Consider the following 17,109-nt stretch of genomic DNA (forward strand, 5'->3'; position numbering starts at 1 on the left):
TTTTCCAGTATGAACTTAAATCTTATTCCCCTTTTAGGATAGCGAAGCTCCACCAAACACTGATAATTCATATGCACTGGGGTCCATCAAGATGCTCTTTGTATAAAGTTATGTTAACAGGGTAATAGTAACACAAGAAGCCATTTGAGCCAAGCTCTCATTTACACTCTGAATCATTGGGAGAGGTAAAGAAAGATTCTCTAGGGTAGGCACAACCCAAGAATAGCCACTGAGGTGAGGAATGGATGCAAGACCACAGTAGCTAGGATGATAGCACTGTTTTAACCCATTTTACAGGACACAATGGACATACAGCACAAATATCCACTAGTTTACTCATATTTTGTGAGCTCCTCAGAGAAGGGGACTGCATTTGTCTTACAACACCAAGTAGAAAATTGTAAAAAGTTTGGTATTCTTGGCTTTGCACCAGTAATTAAGTTATTTTCCCAGAGTAGTACTAACATGTTTATTAGCACCCATGTAGTCCATGTAGCCATGTCCAGTGTTAGCTCCACTGGGACCATAAAGAAAGCCAGCCTTACAGTTTTAGGACAGCTCAGTTAGAACCAAAAGGGTACGAAGATTTGTCTCCCATCTCAAACTACCATCTCCTGCCAACCAAGGAACCATATCTTCTAGTCCTGCTTGGGCAAAAGGATGGTCAACATACTTTGGAAAGTAGCAGCCGTGTTAGTCTGTATCCGCAAAAAGAAAAGGAGTACTTGTGGCACCTTAGAGACTAACGAATTTGAGCATAAGCTTTCGTGAGCTACAGCTCACTTCATCGTACTTTAAACATGTATGTATATGTTTATCATTTAGCTAGTGATAGAGGTATACAAGAAAGAATCTGTGTAAGGGCCTTCGCTCACTGTGACAGTCTGAGGCCCTGTTCTTTGGCCAATGCCTTTGGCTAAGCAGCAGACAGAGCCATAAGCTGGGAAGCGTATGGTCACATACTTTGGAAAGGAATCTATGACCATACAATGTACGTTCCTTTAAACAATGTCTAACATGCATTGGTGTTCATTCAATCAGTGCTTTCCTGAAAGCCAGAAGTCTGGCAATATTCTCAAGCTTCTGTCATTAAAGCTCAAGAGACAGAATCATCATCATCTAGTAGTGCCCTATCCCATGAAATTCGAGTGTGATGTACAGTACTCTGCTTGTACGTTGCTTACACTTGAATACATACTTTTAGTAGGAATTCCTGCAGCTCCTGGTGTGTTTTTGTTACACATGTTACAGAAAGATCAGACCAGGTTACCTGATAGGAAGGGAGAGGAGAAGAGGAGAAAAGTTACATCATGTTTCTTACCTTGCATTATACCATTTAATTATGTTTAGTACATCTACAGCACTGTCCATTTAAAGATAGTATACAAATTCCCACTGCAATTAAGTATTAATATCCATTTTGGCAAAATATAGTCTCCTTTGGAAAGTGTGGCCCTAACTAACAACTTTGGATCTCCTCTAAAACAGTGGTTCTCAACCAGCTGTCTGGGGGCCCCTTGGGGGCTGTGAACAGGTTTCAGGGGTCCTCCAAGCAGGGCCAGCATTAGACTTGCTGGGGCCTAGGGCAGAAAGCCGAAGCCCCACTGTATTGGGCTGAAGCCCAGGGCCCTGAGCCCCGTGACCTGGGGCTGAAGCCAAAGCCTGAGTAACTTAGCTTCATGGGGTCCTGTCGCATGGGGGCCCCAGGCGATTGCCTTTCTTACTACCCCCTAACGCTGGCCCTGGCTTTTATATGCAGAAAACCAGTTGCTGTGCCACTGGTGGGCCGTGGAGTTTTTACAGCATGTTGGGGGGGGCCTCAGAAAGAAAAAGGTTGAGAACCCTGAGTCTAAAAGACAACTCAGACACTTTCTGGAGGAACAAGCACCAACAAATCAATCATCTCTAGAGTGTGAGGGAGTGATGGTGGGGGAAGAGAGGAAATCAAGCTGGGCACACAAGATTAGTGCACACTTGAAAATTTGGGCCTAAAATCATGCATCTGAGGCTATACAACTAAATTACTAGAAGAAGCAGTATTAGTGGTCAGTAATTACTGGCTCCCAGTACCAGACAAGCCCAGTAAAACCATACTGTTTCTTTAGAGGAGACGATCCCAAGTGAGGCATACAAAGTCTAGTTCCACCACTCCTACTTGGGTAAGTCAAAACCTCTGTTCAGTTACTCTGCCAAATGATATAGTTAGCTCTCTCCTAAAGTTAAGGAGATTTAATGTTTAAAAAGCCATACAAGAGATGGATGTAGGATGCAGTAAGTATTGTAAAAGTTTGCATCAAAAAGTGTTATGAAGTTAGACCCCAAATTCTGGTATTGTTTATACATTATATCAGTGCTTCTCCATGCTTTGCTGCACTAGCCCAATATGTGAACAGCAAAATAAAGGCTCCATATAATTACTTTTAAAGTGAAGAGTAAATTCTATTTCCCTCCTCTGCTAAGTGGCTCAGTTTCCTAGCTTCAGACTTAAACTTTAGAAAGTCCTATATACCAGGAAGTGGAGCTGACAGCTCAAAATAAGAGGGTATTTAGCAGTAGCTGAATGGATCTAACCACCACCATTTTCAGTCGAGATTCTGGGGAGCCTTGTAAGCTGCTATGCTTGTGGAGGATGACCGTTTCTACAACCTTATATTTACTGAAGGGTAGAGAAGAACTTACAAGGCAGATCTCTCAAGTGGTTTGGAGCAAAAAGGATAAGAGCTGAATAGAGGAGATCTAGTTGTTTGGGTTCCTAGATGTGCTGGAGAAGAAGGAGCTATTCTCTACCCTACGAGTACAAAGGGAGTGGAGCTGGAGAATTCACTTAAATGCCTTCCAGCAAGTCTCTGCTCCTTTCCTACTTCATGTAGGATTTCAAGACTGCTATCATGATAATCTGCAGACTGGCTCTCTGAAACACCTTTGAGTTATTCATGTTTATGTCACTAATGGATTATGTGATGGATGGAGATGGTTGTCTAAAGGATATGTCTATGCTGCAGATGGGAGCATGCCTCCCAGCCAAGGTGGGCTCACATTAACTTTGCTCAAGCTACTGCGTTAGAAGTAGCAATGGGTGCTGGGGTCAGCAACGTGTCTATACACTGACACAAGTCTCCATGGTAATTTTTCAAAAAACTGAATGACTGAATGACATACTCCTCTCTCCCCCACAACGTCCATCACGAAGTACGGTAATTTTGTCAAGTGTCCGTTGTGCAACATGGTGGTGCCGACCCCTGGTGTAGATATTGTGGCACAGGCAGTGGTTTGGGCGAGCCTTCTGAGCTCATATCCAGAGGGGTAGGCAGAGTTGGTCTCTGGTGGCTACTCAAGCTTAACTGCCCATGCCGCAATGTCCAACGTACTATTTTTAGCATGCTAACTCAAGTAGAGAGAGCACAAGTCTGTCTACTGGGCAGGAAGGCTCGCTCCCAGCTGAAATATAGACAAACCAAGTTTCTGGTTGTTCTCAAATAGCCACTTTGACACAGTTAAGATTGCTTCAATGACAAAAGCCTGTGCATCTGGGCCCCTAAAGCCCCTGCGTTCCAGGTGGCCCTGCCTGCCGGAGGTGGGAAGCTCCCAGAATCGTAGCCATGGGGGTGGTGCTGCGCAGAGTCACCTGCACACCCCCTGCACCAAACAGGAGCTGCCCCAGGTAAGTGCTCTGCACCTCCTGCCTGCCCCAGCCCTGAGCCTCTTCCTGAACCCCCACCCTGAGTGCCATCCCACACCCTAACTCCCTCCCAGACCCTGCATCCTCACCCTGAGCACCCTCCCACACCTTAACTTGCTCCCAGACCCTGTACCCTACCCTGAGTGCCCACTGTATCACAAAGTGTTAAACCAAGATTTTCAAAAATAATAAAGCATATTCAATCACATTGCTCACACTAAATTGAGGTTTTTTGTACCAATAAATAAAAAAATTAAAATATTTCTTCTCTCATGGTTTTTTAATTTCTATTTTGTGTGTGTGTTTTATAATTTACAGAATATATTAGTACAGTAGCATATGTATATAATTTATACATAAATAAATATACATATATTGGGGGTGTGCGCTCAAAAAATTTACTGATAGGTGTGCACAATCAAAAAAGTTTGGAGACCACTGCTCTACAACATTGTGTTTTCGGGGGACAGAAAACCACAAGTGAGTTTTTTTTAACTTTAGCTCCAAACTTAAAACTTAAAAGTTTTTGCCTGGGAATACTGTTACATTTTCATGTCTACCTGTCAGTGGCCAATAAGGTTAGATGCCAAACTACCTTGCTTTTATATAGCACTTTATTAGCAGATCTCAAAATGCTTTGTAAAAGATAATCATTATCACATTTTACAGATGGCGTAATCAATCAAACCCAGGCCTTCCGAGTCTCAATCCAGTGCCTTAAGTACTTGGCCACATTACATAGCATTGACTAGGAACAAACAAACTAAGTTGTCCTCATTTAGTCAAAGTAGGCCCAGTTTGCAGAATTCATGGATACACAGCACTAATGGTCTAACTTAATGCACTTCAGTAAAGAAAGCTTTTCTGAACTAGTAGCAAAGCACTACTCACTTACGTAATCAACCCCTGGTAACCATTAGATCATTGTCTCTGGATATTCTCATGCTTGTGGGATGCACCAGATAGACCTTCCAGAAAGCAGTGCTGGTCAGGGCCACCCTTTTGTAGTGCCAAACATTCAGAATATAGTTATAAAAGGGCCACGTGGCCTTGACGGCCTTTCTGACTTCTGTACTACAGCTGCAGACACAAAAACCTCAGGACACCTATTTGGTATTTTTACTAAGTAATTAAACAGTTTTAGTATTAAATATATTTTAGTATCTGTTTTAGAATTTTCACAAGCATGCAGCTCCCCAGGTCTGGGTTAGACCCAAAAAGGCCAAGATTTTCAGGCATATTATTACTCTGGAGTGACATACACACACGTTTAGAAGAGGCCTAACTGATGCTCAGTATGTTGTGTCTTCACACCTCAGGCCTGGAAGTACAGGAAGCATTTGCACCATACCTTAATGAATGAGGCAGAGAGCATGTGTCTTAGAATAGGTAGATATCAGTTTAAAAGAACTAGTGGGGAGAGAAATCTCACTAACACTAGTAATTTAAAAACATTTTTTATATCCCTAAGCTGTGTTAACTTCATATTAAAAAGATGTACTTTTAAAAGCTAGCTGTTATTTGCTTACTTTGAAGGTGTACTCCAAATGTTTGTCCGCCCTTTTTCTTGATACTCCTTTCAGTGTTATCTTCTCAATGTGAACAGCTGAAAGAAAGAACAGCAATTTGTACTAGGTACAGATCTAGTTTGAAAATTTATTCATCTGTTATGACAGCATCACCATGTTAGAGAATCATGCACCCTCACTGCCAGTTACTCTTTTTCTGGGGAAATATGAGTAGAAACCCATGGCCCTTGTGCTCAAGGAAATAAGTTTCTCTGGTCTGAAAACCACTCTTCAAAACCAGATTCTTAGTACTGACTGCCACCATTGTGTGCATTTCTGTCCAGATGTACTACACAATATTACAGATATGGGCATGAAGCCTTACACAGCCAATAACAGACCCAGTAATTACTGTCAGTGAAGAGAAACCCTTAAAATAAACATGTGTTTATAGCAAAAGGTTTCAGTGCAGCCAACTGAAAACAGTCAACTCCTGTGCACTGCAGTCCCATTTTGCAGAAGTTAAGAAATAGGGCCCACTTCACAAAAGGCCAGAGTCTATAATTGAAAGTGACAAGTCAGGTAAAATGAAGAATACTGATAGAAGTATGACAGCATGACGAAGTCAGTGATCAGAAAAAAGGGGGGGGGGGGGAGGGGTAAGAAAGGATGAGGAGACTACAGCAAGAGAGAAGTACTATATTCAGGTTGCAGGTTTTGAACTTGTTCATATGCAGAACGAATTACTGAAAAAGAGCTCAAGAGACTGAGACTAATAGTCCCAGCACCCAGACCATTCAGACAGATCCAGTAACAGGCCAGGGCAGTTTCACTGCACTGCATTGGAGAAGGTGGGCTACAGGCTCTATACACCCTCTGAACCCCGCACATAGTCTCCCATACATGGAAAAAAGGGAGCAACCCTTGCTGATACTTGTTAAGGAGATGTGGTGTTGTAATCTTCAAATATTACTTAAAACTTGAATTAGTGTTTTTCAGGATGCAACTTGTAAGAAAAATCCTATATGAAAGTTGTTATGAAATTGAAAGGCTCCTCTTATCTTGTTTCCTCTAAGGCCTGGTCTAGGCTACAATTAGGTCGATGTAAGGCAGTTTACATCAGCCTAATTATGTCAGCATACACACTACAGCCTCATCCCACCGATGTAAGTGTCCTACTACACCAACATTGCTAATGCCGGTGTAGTTAGGGCGACAGCATGTGTGTAGACACTGCGTTACCCAACAGCTGATGTAAGTGTCTTGTCAATTTCACATCTCTATGCTGGGAGGTGAGAAGCTCAGGCAGCAAGTGGGTTCCCAGCATGAAGCTGTGCAGAGCTGAGAGCTCTGGCTCTCAGGCTCCCACACTGCCCCTCTTCAGTTGGTGGAAGCTCTTCTAGTGAGGATGCACACCACTGACAAAAAAGGGAGGATAGTGGAGACATCAGCCACTGCAGTAATTACTGCCATGGCTGTAAGTTGACATAACATAAGTGATTTAGGGCTGTAGTGTGACATGCTCCAAGAATGTACCAAGATAAAGAATTCACTTCCTTACAACCATGGGCTGATCTTGACAGACCTCATCTGTTAAGTAAGGTCACAACATTAGCATTTGTATCAGCGACCCTGAAGAAGGAAAGACATGGATCTTTTGTACATCATGCAAAAGCAATCGTCTGCAGGAGATTCTCTCCTTATCATTCTGCTCACCCCCCCCCTTTTTTTTTTTTTAAAACTAGCAAGGTTGTTTTTTCAATCACTGAAAAATTAAGATTGAAATAGTTAAAATGTCAGGTAATTCAGAGATAAGGAATCTTAATTAACCTCCTTGCATATCTTGATTAGAACAGAGTTATTCATTCTTGCCAAATCACCTGCAATATCACCACCTTACACAACTTTTACAGCTTCTGCTCATACTTACATTTAAATTTAAAAGTTTCAGTAGGTTAGACATCCATTTGTAAATGCCAGTTCTAGACTGAAACAGCTAAATTAGTAACTGAATCTTGGATAAACTGAAACAAGCAGCCACACAAACATGAAATCCTATAATCCCACAACTCCTGAAATACTTAGTTTCCAAACCATAAACAGAGTATCCTTTATAGCTAGGAATTTTTAATGTCACTTCCCAGATTTTTTTTTTTTTAAATTGTGAGTAACTTGTTTTCAAAGTAATGAGAGGAAAAAAATGACCTACCCACCAATACATAGACATTTAAGTTACCCCAAAAATTAAACAAAAACCTTTGTTTCAGAAGTTAAGACTGCTACATCTGTCACTTTAACCTCAAGAATTTAAGGATAACTGAACAGTTAAACTTCCAAAATCTTCAACTGCCTATGTTAACAAATACATTGGTTTTTAATTATAAAGAAACATGCACTGCATAACACCTTGAGCCTGGGCCATGGGAGGTTCCATAAGCGGTATTGTTAAATGGGAAGTACCAGTTAACATTTGTGTATAAACATAAAAATTCTTGGTTCATACTTACAGTCATTTGATAATGATGTACATGTAGTTAAATCATAAACTTATGGTGAAATGTCGTAATAGGGAAAGTATGCTGACTAGTATTTGAGGCTGATCCTAACTATATGTGTGCACATTTATGATCATATTAATCTTGAAAATGAAACTTATTTTAGGCTATTTAAGACTTGTGTTATAAATATTAATATTTATTCCTCAAATATTATAATGCATTTATTATGTAGACAAAGATATGCAATCTCCTTTACTATTCATTTTCTTGGTTTTCAATGCTCTAGATTTTGTAAGTGCTCTAATTGATATTGTAGTTACCTCTCAGCAGCCTCTAAGTGTTTCTGAAATAAAGACTTAGTTTTGTGATTTCCTATGTTGCTTTTTTATTTATGTTTTTAAACAGACTTTTCTTCCAGAGTCAGTGTTTTTAAGAGCTTAAGTGAGTGGATGGATTGGTCGTCTGTTTAAATTAAGTAACACTGGCTAAGATAATAATGGCTCATACATAGCTCTGACTCATTCTGTTCACAATACATATTCATGCTGAATGTCAACTTAGTATGTATGCGTGCATACTACAGCTTATCGTCATTCTGAATGTTGTTTTAGCACTTAGCTACAATCAAATTATGTACCAGAACCAAGTCTGGAAGCTAAATCTCTTGTTTTGAGTTATACATATAGGAACACTTTTTTTTTTTTTTTTTTTTTTACAGCTGGCTTGAATACAGAATTTTGAAGTCATCTATATGAGAAGAACGGGGGTTTACTGGATAAGATATAGGATTGCCACAAGTTTCCAAGTAACTTTTTGCAAGTTACCTGAACTCTATTCAGCAATTCCACCTGGAAGATGCACTACATTGGCACAGAATTCATGTCATCTGCAGATTTCTTTGCTTCCCCACAGAAAAATGACTTCTGAGGGGAAGCAAAAGGGAAGCGCAAGAGTAGTCACTTGCTCTTCCCTGGCAGCCCAGAGCAGCTGGTGGAGACGTAAATCAACGTGGGGGGTGGGGAAGTGGGAGAGAGCTGGGCATTTGTGGGGAGACATCAATCAATGCTGGGGGTGGGACTGGGCAGGCATGCAACTCAGTGAACAATAGAGACTCTGTGCTTCTGGCTCACTATTGCAGCGTGCCTGGCATGGAGGGGCAGGGCTTTGGGGTGTTTGGAGGTAGGCGTGAGGCAGGCTCTTTCCTCTCAGGCAGAGTATAACATAGCAGGCTGCCTACTTAGTTGGTCCCACTGTTAGCGAATTGTTCTCATTTTTAGTGAGTTCCCCCCAGGAGCATAAACCATGTGTAAAAGTTTTAAGGCTCCTTTACATTGCCAGAGAGGTGTAAAGGAGCCTTATTGTAAAAGACAGTATGACCATATAAATGCTTATGGTGCTTCAGTGATTAGAACGGGTCTAATTTTTTGGACCTAAAAATTTTCCTATCAAAATGTGCTCTATGAACTGTCTACTACTAACCTTTCTGGAAATGGTCGGTAGCCAATATAAATTGTGAGTTTGATTCCCCAGGCCTCACTTGCTCTCCAGTTGCCTAGGATACAATACTGAGCATATGGCTGCATACATTTGTTGACTAAGAAACTAGAAATAAAGGGTCAAACCTAGCTACGTTACTATTAGACAAATGGGGTTTGGATATTTCCTCCAATGCCTCACAATCCCATTCTCCATCCATTGTATTGTAGTTTAAATAAATTACCAAAATAATTAAGACCAGAGTGATTACATTGTGTTGACAAATAAAATATGGAGAATTTTAAAATATTGTGCATAGAATGTTTAGTTTGTGTTACAGAATTACCCCCGAAGTATCTATATACATACTCCCTAAGCAAAGAGGGTGTTATTAATGAGGAATGTAACTGAGTGGCACTTGACTACAATCATTGAAAATTAGACAAACTATTACTCATTTTCTTCAGTATTTCACTACTACACTTTTAAAACTCCAAACTGAAGTGAAGCACTTCTAGACTGGTACATAGTAAAGAAAAGCAGAAGACTCGTTCTCATTTAAGTATTTTGTTAAGATAAAAACATTCCAAAAAACCCTCATGTAAGATCCACACCTGATTATAACATTGAGCAGGAGGAGAAAACCAAGAGAGGATACAGCAATGGAGAAAGAAACAGCAATGGGTAGGAGAATCGACATTAAGAGGAAAGATACCTGACTCTTAGTGCCAATGCAGTGAAGTGAAGCAATACTGGCAGTAGAATGACCGTACCCAACTGCGTGAGGAATCTGGGCGAAGTCAAACAGAAACAAGCATGATGTTTGTACACCACACACGGAGCCTAGAGTGCAAAACAGGAACTAGAACTACTGGTGCAGGAAATGACACCAAGTATCATAAGGATAAGAAACATGGTGGAATGGTAGTCAGGACTAGAGTACAAGTATTGAAGAGTATGTGCTGTTCAGGAAAGATAGATATAAAGGCAAAGGTGAAGGAGTAGCATTGTATATTAATGATGAGGTAGACCGTAAAAAAATTAGAAAATGATGAAATGAATAAGACAGTCTGTTTGGGTCAAAATCACTTTGGGGAAGAAAGCTACCAAAGCTTCCACAAGGATAGTACTTGGGTATGAAACAGACTCCTAGGATCCGATTTGTACATAGAGACCTCTAACATTTTTAATGAAATAAATAGTACTGAGAATTGTGTGATTATCGAAGATTAACTTCCCAGATATAGATCGGAGGGCCAGTGCTACTAATAATAGTAGGGCCCAGATTTTCCTGGATGTGATAGTTGACAGATTTTTTTCAAATAGTTTCTGAACCAACAACGGGGAAATACCATTTTAGATTGGTACTGGTGAGTAATGAAGACCTCACAGAAGAGCTGATTGTAGGGAACACCACCGGTTCAAGTGACCATGAGCTGATTCAGTTTAAATCAAATGGAAAGAAACAAAAATGATGAGCAACTAGGGTCCTTGAGTTAAAAAAGGAAAACTTAAAAGGAATTAGTTAGTGAAGTTGACTGGACTAAAGGCCAAGCAGTGTTGGACCTTGAAAAGGAAATTAAAAACAGTAAAAGGTTCTATAGCCATATATAAGAAGAAAACAATCAAAGAAGAAGTGGGACCACTAAGCACCGAGGATGAGGTAGAGATTAAAAATCTAGGAATGGCCCAACATCAAAACCAAATACTTTGCCTCAGTTTTTAATAAGGGTAATGAAGAGCTTAGGGATAGTGGCAGGGTGGCTACTGAACAAGGATATGGAAGTAGAAATTACCACATCTTAGGAGGAAGTCCAACTCAAACAACTTAATGGGACTGGGAGGGTGCGGGGAGGGGGGAAGAGAAGGCGCACAGATAATCTCCATCCAAGAATATTAAAGGAATTGGCACATGAAATTGCAAGACCAATAGGAAGGGTTTTTAATAAATCTGTAAACAGTGGGGGAGGGTGTCATACCCCATGACTAGAGAACTGTTAATATAGTTCCTATTTTTAAGAAGGCGGGGAGAGGGGAGTGATCCGGAATACTACAGAACTGTTAGTTTGACCTTAGTTATATGCAAGGTCTTGAAACAAATTTTAAAAGAGAAATTAAAAGGGCTGTCAAACTATTAAATTGCCATTAATCACAAGATAAAAATAGTCATGATTAATAGCAGATTTAATCGCACTGTTAAACAACAGAATACCATTTATTTAAATTTTTGGATGTTTTCTACATTTACAGATATATTTAAATTACAACAGAATACAAAGTAAACATAACTTCACTCCTACATAAAACAATGTAAAACTTCTTATTTACCTTGCAATGGCGGCTACAAAAGTGCCATGCGAATACCTGTTCTCACTTTCAGGTGACATTGTAAACAAGAAGCATCTCCCATAAATGTAAACAAACTTGTTTGTCTTAGCTGAACAAGTAGGAGACTGAGTGGACTTATAGGCTCTAAAAAGTTTTAGAGTTTTGTTTGAGTGCAGTTATGTAACCACAAACAAAAAAATATCTACATTTGTAAGTTATACAAAGCACTAGTGAGACCTGATCTGGAATACTCTGTGCAATTCTGGCCCCCCATGTTTAAGGAAAAATGAATTCAAACTGGAACAGATGCAGAAAAGGGCCACAAGGATGATCGAAAGAATGGGAAACCTACCTTACGAGAGAAGACTCAAAGAGCTTGACTTATTAGCCAAACTAAACAAAAACTATAAGGAGACAGGACTGCTCTCTAGAAATAGAGAGGGATAAATAGAGAGAGAGAGAGAGAGAGAGTGTTTAGATGAAGGTTTCTTACCATCAGAGGAGTGAAGTTCTGGAACAGGCTTCCAAGGGGAGCAGTGTGGGAAAAAAACTTAAGTGGCTTCAAGACTGAGCTTGATAAGTTTACAGAGGGGACGGTATGATGGGACCATCTACAATGACATGTATCTGATCTGCAACTTCTAGCAGCAGATATCCCCAACAGCCAGCGATGGGACACTAGACGATAAGGGTCTGAGTTACTACAGAGAATTATTTCCTAGGTGTCTCTCTGATGAGTCCTGCCCACAGGCTCAGCGTCTGATTGACTGCCATATTTGAGGTCGGGAAAGAATTTTTCCGATGTCAGATTGGCAGAAACCCTGGGGCTTTTCACCTTCCTCTGCAGCATGGGGCATGGATCACTCGTAGGTTTAAACTAGCATAACTGGTGGATTCTCTAATTGTAAGTCTTTAAATCATTATTTGAGGACTTTGGTAACTCAGCCAGAGATTATGGGTCTACTACAGGAGTGGGTGGGTGAGGTTACATGGCCTGCAACGTGTAGGAGGCAAGACTAGATTAGGCGTGGCCAAACTTACTGATCCTCTGAGCTGCATGCAATAATCTTTAGAAGTTCGAGAGCTGGGGTCACCTATTCAGGGCTTCTGCCTAGCAGCAGGGTATTGGGGCTTGGGGCTTCAGCCCCATGCGAGGTGCCTGCCAGTGCTCATAGCTTCAGAAAAAGAGTGGGGCTGAAGCCCTAGTAGGTTCCTCCCTGCAGGTGACCCCCACACCCCACTGGGCAAAAGCCCCTAGACCCACCACTCCACCACAGGGCAGAAGCCCCGAGCTCCACCCCAGTCTGGTAGGTGGAGAATGGCAGGGGGGGCCGGAGGGGTGAGGCATGAACCACAGTTTGGCCACCCCATACTAGATGATAGTGATGGTCCCTTCTGACCTTAAAGTCTATGAGTCTTAGGTAAGAAGAGTGAATCAAGCAAGCAACACTACAGTCACAACTTTACAATATCGACAGTTTAATTCACAAATGTTTTGCATCACTATAGCAACCAATACTGTGGATAAAGTCAGTTCCTGTTAAGTTTATATTCCTCCTCCCAATAAACCATCTCTGCTTCAGGGGTAAGCCTCTTTCTTGACCCACCTGCAATTAATCTCTATCCATTCTGATATAAGCAGTAGGAAACTAACTACAATTATACAATCCTGTCATTCTGCTCATACCAGATGGGAGAGTGCTGTGAAGGTGATCCAGAAGCAGCTGCATTTAGGGACCAGTCAATTCCTCATTTGAGTGAAGAGTAAGACATAGGAGTCCCATAACACCAGGTTAAATTTAACATGCAAAGAATAAATAAAATTCTGTTTAGAAGTTTTTTATACATACCTTCCCGCTGAGGTCTATGAGAGGCCATCGAAAGTCCATCATGAGGTGGTGTGGTGTGATCCAAACTATTCTCATTACTTGGCATGCAGTCATTATGGGAAAAGTCATTCTATATGGGGGGAGAAAAATAGAGGGGAAGTTCCTTCAATATATTCTCAAAACCCCACCACCACCTGAAATTATGCAGGCCAAATTTTGTCAATCTGAGAGTCTGCTGTTAACAGAAAAACACAACCAAATAAGCAAGCAATTTATTTTTTCCTACAGGTGCACAGTACATGCTATTGACAAAGACTAAGATTTTAAGAAGTGACTAGTGACAGCATACCACAATTTTCTGGGTGCTTAACACAACACATTTTCAAAAGGACTTTTATTTAAATAAAGTGCTGTCCACCTAGCCTCTGAAAGTCTGATTCCTTTAAGATGTCTCAACTTGGGCACTCAAGATCACTAGCCTTTCTTAGAAAAGCTTGGAAAATGTAATAATTACTGTAAGTGATAGATTAGCATTAACCATAGCAGCATACTTAAGTAATTTGTTCACTTAATTCTGAACATGCTCTCATATACAATAAACCCCCTCACGTACTACTTTGCTATGATTTTGCTACTAAAATATGTACACAGCTTAGTTGCCCCAGTCACCCTAAAACTAGGAGATAAAACACCTGTATGCCTCCAGTAACACAGTAACTAAGGCAAGTGAACTGAACAAAGGGACTATCAAATGTCAAGTATGGCATCTGGAAAGACTGGGCAGTGAGTTTGAGATTGGCCATTTCACTCAAGTTTGAGCATCTGTTGTAATGCACATCAGAAGTCAATATATACACGTTTTGTCTTTTCAATTTGTTCTTGGATAAAAGAAGCTTACTGGAATAGAAATACTTCAGAAAAGCTCTGGAAGGGTCATTCTCACATGAATATTTTTTTTTTATATAAAGTGTTCTTAACTGTACTAACATTGTTGTGCTCCTGGTAAAAGAAATATGTTGACCACTATCAGGGTAAGCTTTTTACAAAATCCTGAGATAGCTCTCTTATATTTTGAGATATTGGAATTGAGGTACCTGGGAATTCAACTCCAGACTACATTTTAAGGGAACCAAAGACGCATTGTGTTGAAGCCCAACATGCTGAACTGATTAATATTCAGAGTTGCACTCCAATTGCCATTCACACAGGAAAGTCAGAAGAGTGACTGATCAGCTGTAAGTACCTTTGAAATGCTGATTTACAGTTGTCAAAATAAAGACCTCCTAAGGTGTGTTACCACCACTTCAGATAAGCAGAGAGCAAAAGAGTCAAGTTCAAATATTGAGATTTCAATGTACTACAGGCCAGGGAAAATAGGTGTGCAGAATTGTATGAAATGCTTCCTTCAGCCTTCACTTTTGGTCAGAGGCAGACAATGAAATCTCCCACTACAAATGTTTGTATACATAATGCATATAAAACTAAGAGCAAGATGTTCACCCCCTGCCATGGCCTCTTTATGCATGCAGAAAAGACCACAGTGGTATAAAGGAGTATTAAAAACGCTAGATTCATCCAGAAGAGGATTTGCCCAAGACACAAAGTGGTCTGGTAAGGACCCATTCACACATTGTAACAGGAGGCATGTCAGGGATACAGCAAAAGCAAGGTTCCATGCAGTGCTACAGACAGGGACAAGCTGCTGTAACTTAGATAGGCCCCCCATGGTTGTCAGTAATGTCAAGGGCTGTTAAGCAGTCCAGAATCAGAACAGCACAAAGGTGGGTTAAAGCCACAAAAGGCATCCCTGATCCTGTCTTGCACAGAATCTAAGAGGCACAGAAACTCAGTGTTTATTTAAACCAATGCATCATTGTTGCATTTGGACTGTTTTGGGTGAGCTTCACTAGGCTCTGAGGAACCTCTGTTTTAAAACTTATGACATCCCTATTAATAGGAAAAAAACTGTCTTCTGAACATGAAAATGCTTTGCACAGATGCTTAAACATTCAGCTGCAATCCTTACCCCACTCCTCTGATAAACACCCATAATTTCAGCCTGCAGAGGTTTATAATAAATTGTGAACACAATAGGAGTATTTGAACTAATTGGCATTTTAACAGCTTTACTATTTGCAATTTTTCTACAATTAGAAATAAAAATATTTTGGATAGATAGAGGCATTTTGAAACAGACCTCTTCCCTACTCCAGTAAAACGGAGGTGGTTTGCCAAATATGCCATGACATTATTGGATACAACGGACAGCCATACATAACACCAGATCTAACTTTTGATGGAGGTCAAGCTACTTCAACTAAAAGCAGAAAGAGGTAATGTGCTAGAATTTGAATTCCTGGTCTCACACTATTCTATCAGATCAAAGAACTGTTAGTTTCCAGATACTAAACTATGATGTTTTTGTTCACTTTACGGAAGCCCACAAAAGCAAGTTATACTATGGATAGAGCCCTACCAAATTCACAGTCATTTTGATCAATTTCACAGCCAGAGGGTTTTTAAATTAGTCAATTTCACATTTTGAGCCCTTTATATCTGAAATTTCAGTGTTGTAACCATGGGGGTCCCAACCCAAAAGGTACCTGGAAGTTGGTCTGATCTCCTCCCACCCAACCCCCCTGCTGCCATGTCCTGTCCCTCCCCACCACAGCAGGGACTCACAGCTAAGAGCTTCCTGGCTGGGGCTCTCCCAGGAGCAGGGGGAATATCCGACTCACCTCCACAAGTCTCCTCCAGCTGCAGGAATCTCCGAGGCTAGAGCTTCCTGCAGCAGACGGGAGGCAGGCACTCCAAGGTGGGTCTGATCTCCCCCTGAAAGCTAGAGCAGCTGTGCAGAGGAAGGACAAGTCCTCTCCCTCCCCATCCCAGACTTACAGCTAGGAGCCCCCTCACTGGAACGCTCCCAGCAGCAATGAGGAAATCAGATTTCATGGGGAAGAGCTTATTTCACAGTCCTTCACAGCTGTGAAATTGGTAGGGCCAGAACTATGGATGAAGTTGAGCAAGCTATTTGAACTGACAATTTTTAGCATGCATTTTGGCAGAAGTGAAAATGCCTTCTTGCTGTCATCCAACTAAAGACCTGGACCCAACTTTCAGAAGATCAATGCAGCTGCCAGAAAATTACTAACTAGGTCCTGTTTAAGCTATAGCCAAATGCTTTGCCAGATACAAAAAGTAGATACAAAAGTTAGCTTGACCGCATGCAGCAGAATGACTCTATATTAACGTTTTGGAAGAGCTGCCTAATTTGTTGTTTCCTATAATAAAATAGTCTGTTACTTTAAAACCATGAGCTTGAGTGAAAAAAGCTATAGCACCATTCATTTTAGAAAGCTGGGACTTTCTGCATTTAATAGCATTTTCTAAAATTGACCTAAAAAACCCAGCAGAGCAGGAACTGGCTTTCTGCTTACATGTCAGACCCAAGATATTCACATACTACAATTTGTGACAAAATATACTACAACATATTCCCTTAATACAGTCTATCATGAGGCATACTTAAGACCTTAATCTGACAGTTAGCTCTCTTCCTCTTAAAGTACAGCTATTTGAAGAATTAGCTTGTATTGTTTTGATTTTTTAATGCTTTAACATCTCTTTAATAGAAAAGAAATGTGGAGCTAGAAGCTTGTCTAAAAAACAATTTCTCAATTCACCTCAGCATAGGAGAGAGCATGGGATTTAAGGATTGGGGAAAGGGAACAGGAGATATTGAACTCATAGGTGGTCACCACCACAGCTCTTACCAGAGACCTGAGCTTGTA

At 40.7% G+C, this 17,109-nt stretch overlaps 1 protein-coding gene across 2 annotated transcripts in view; it reads right to left on the minus strand.

Moving 5' to 3' along the window:
• Positions 1-17,109, minus strand: part of ZCCHC2 (zinc finger CCHC-type containing 2) — a 73,050-nt gene that overhangs the window by 45,462 nt on the left and 10,479 nt on the right. For both annotated transcript variants that reach the window (XM_073332222.2, XM_073332221.2), the window contains exons 2-4: positions 13,340-13,448; positions 5,209-5,285; positions 1,199-1,270 (exon numbers count right to left, since the gene is read on the minus strand). In XM_073332222.2, the coding sequence (XP_073188323.1) occupies positions 1,199-1,270; positions 5,209-5,285; positions 13,340-13,448 (258 nt within the window). The remainder of the gene's footprint in view (positions 1-1,198; positions 1,271-5,208; positions 5,286-13,339; positions 13,449-17,109) is intronic.

This window comes from Lepidochelys kempii, chromosome 2, assembly GCF_965140285.1.
Source record: "Lepidochelys kempii isolate rLepKem1 chromosome 2, rLepKem1.hap1, whole genome shotgun sequence".
Taxonomy (NCBI): domain Eukaryota; kingdom Metazoa; phylum Chordata; order Testudines; family Cheloniidae; genus Lepidochelys; species Lepidochelys kempii.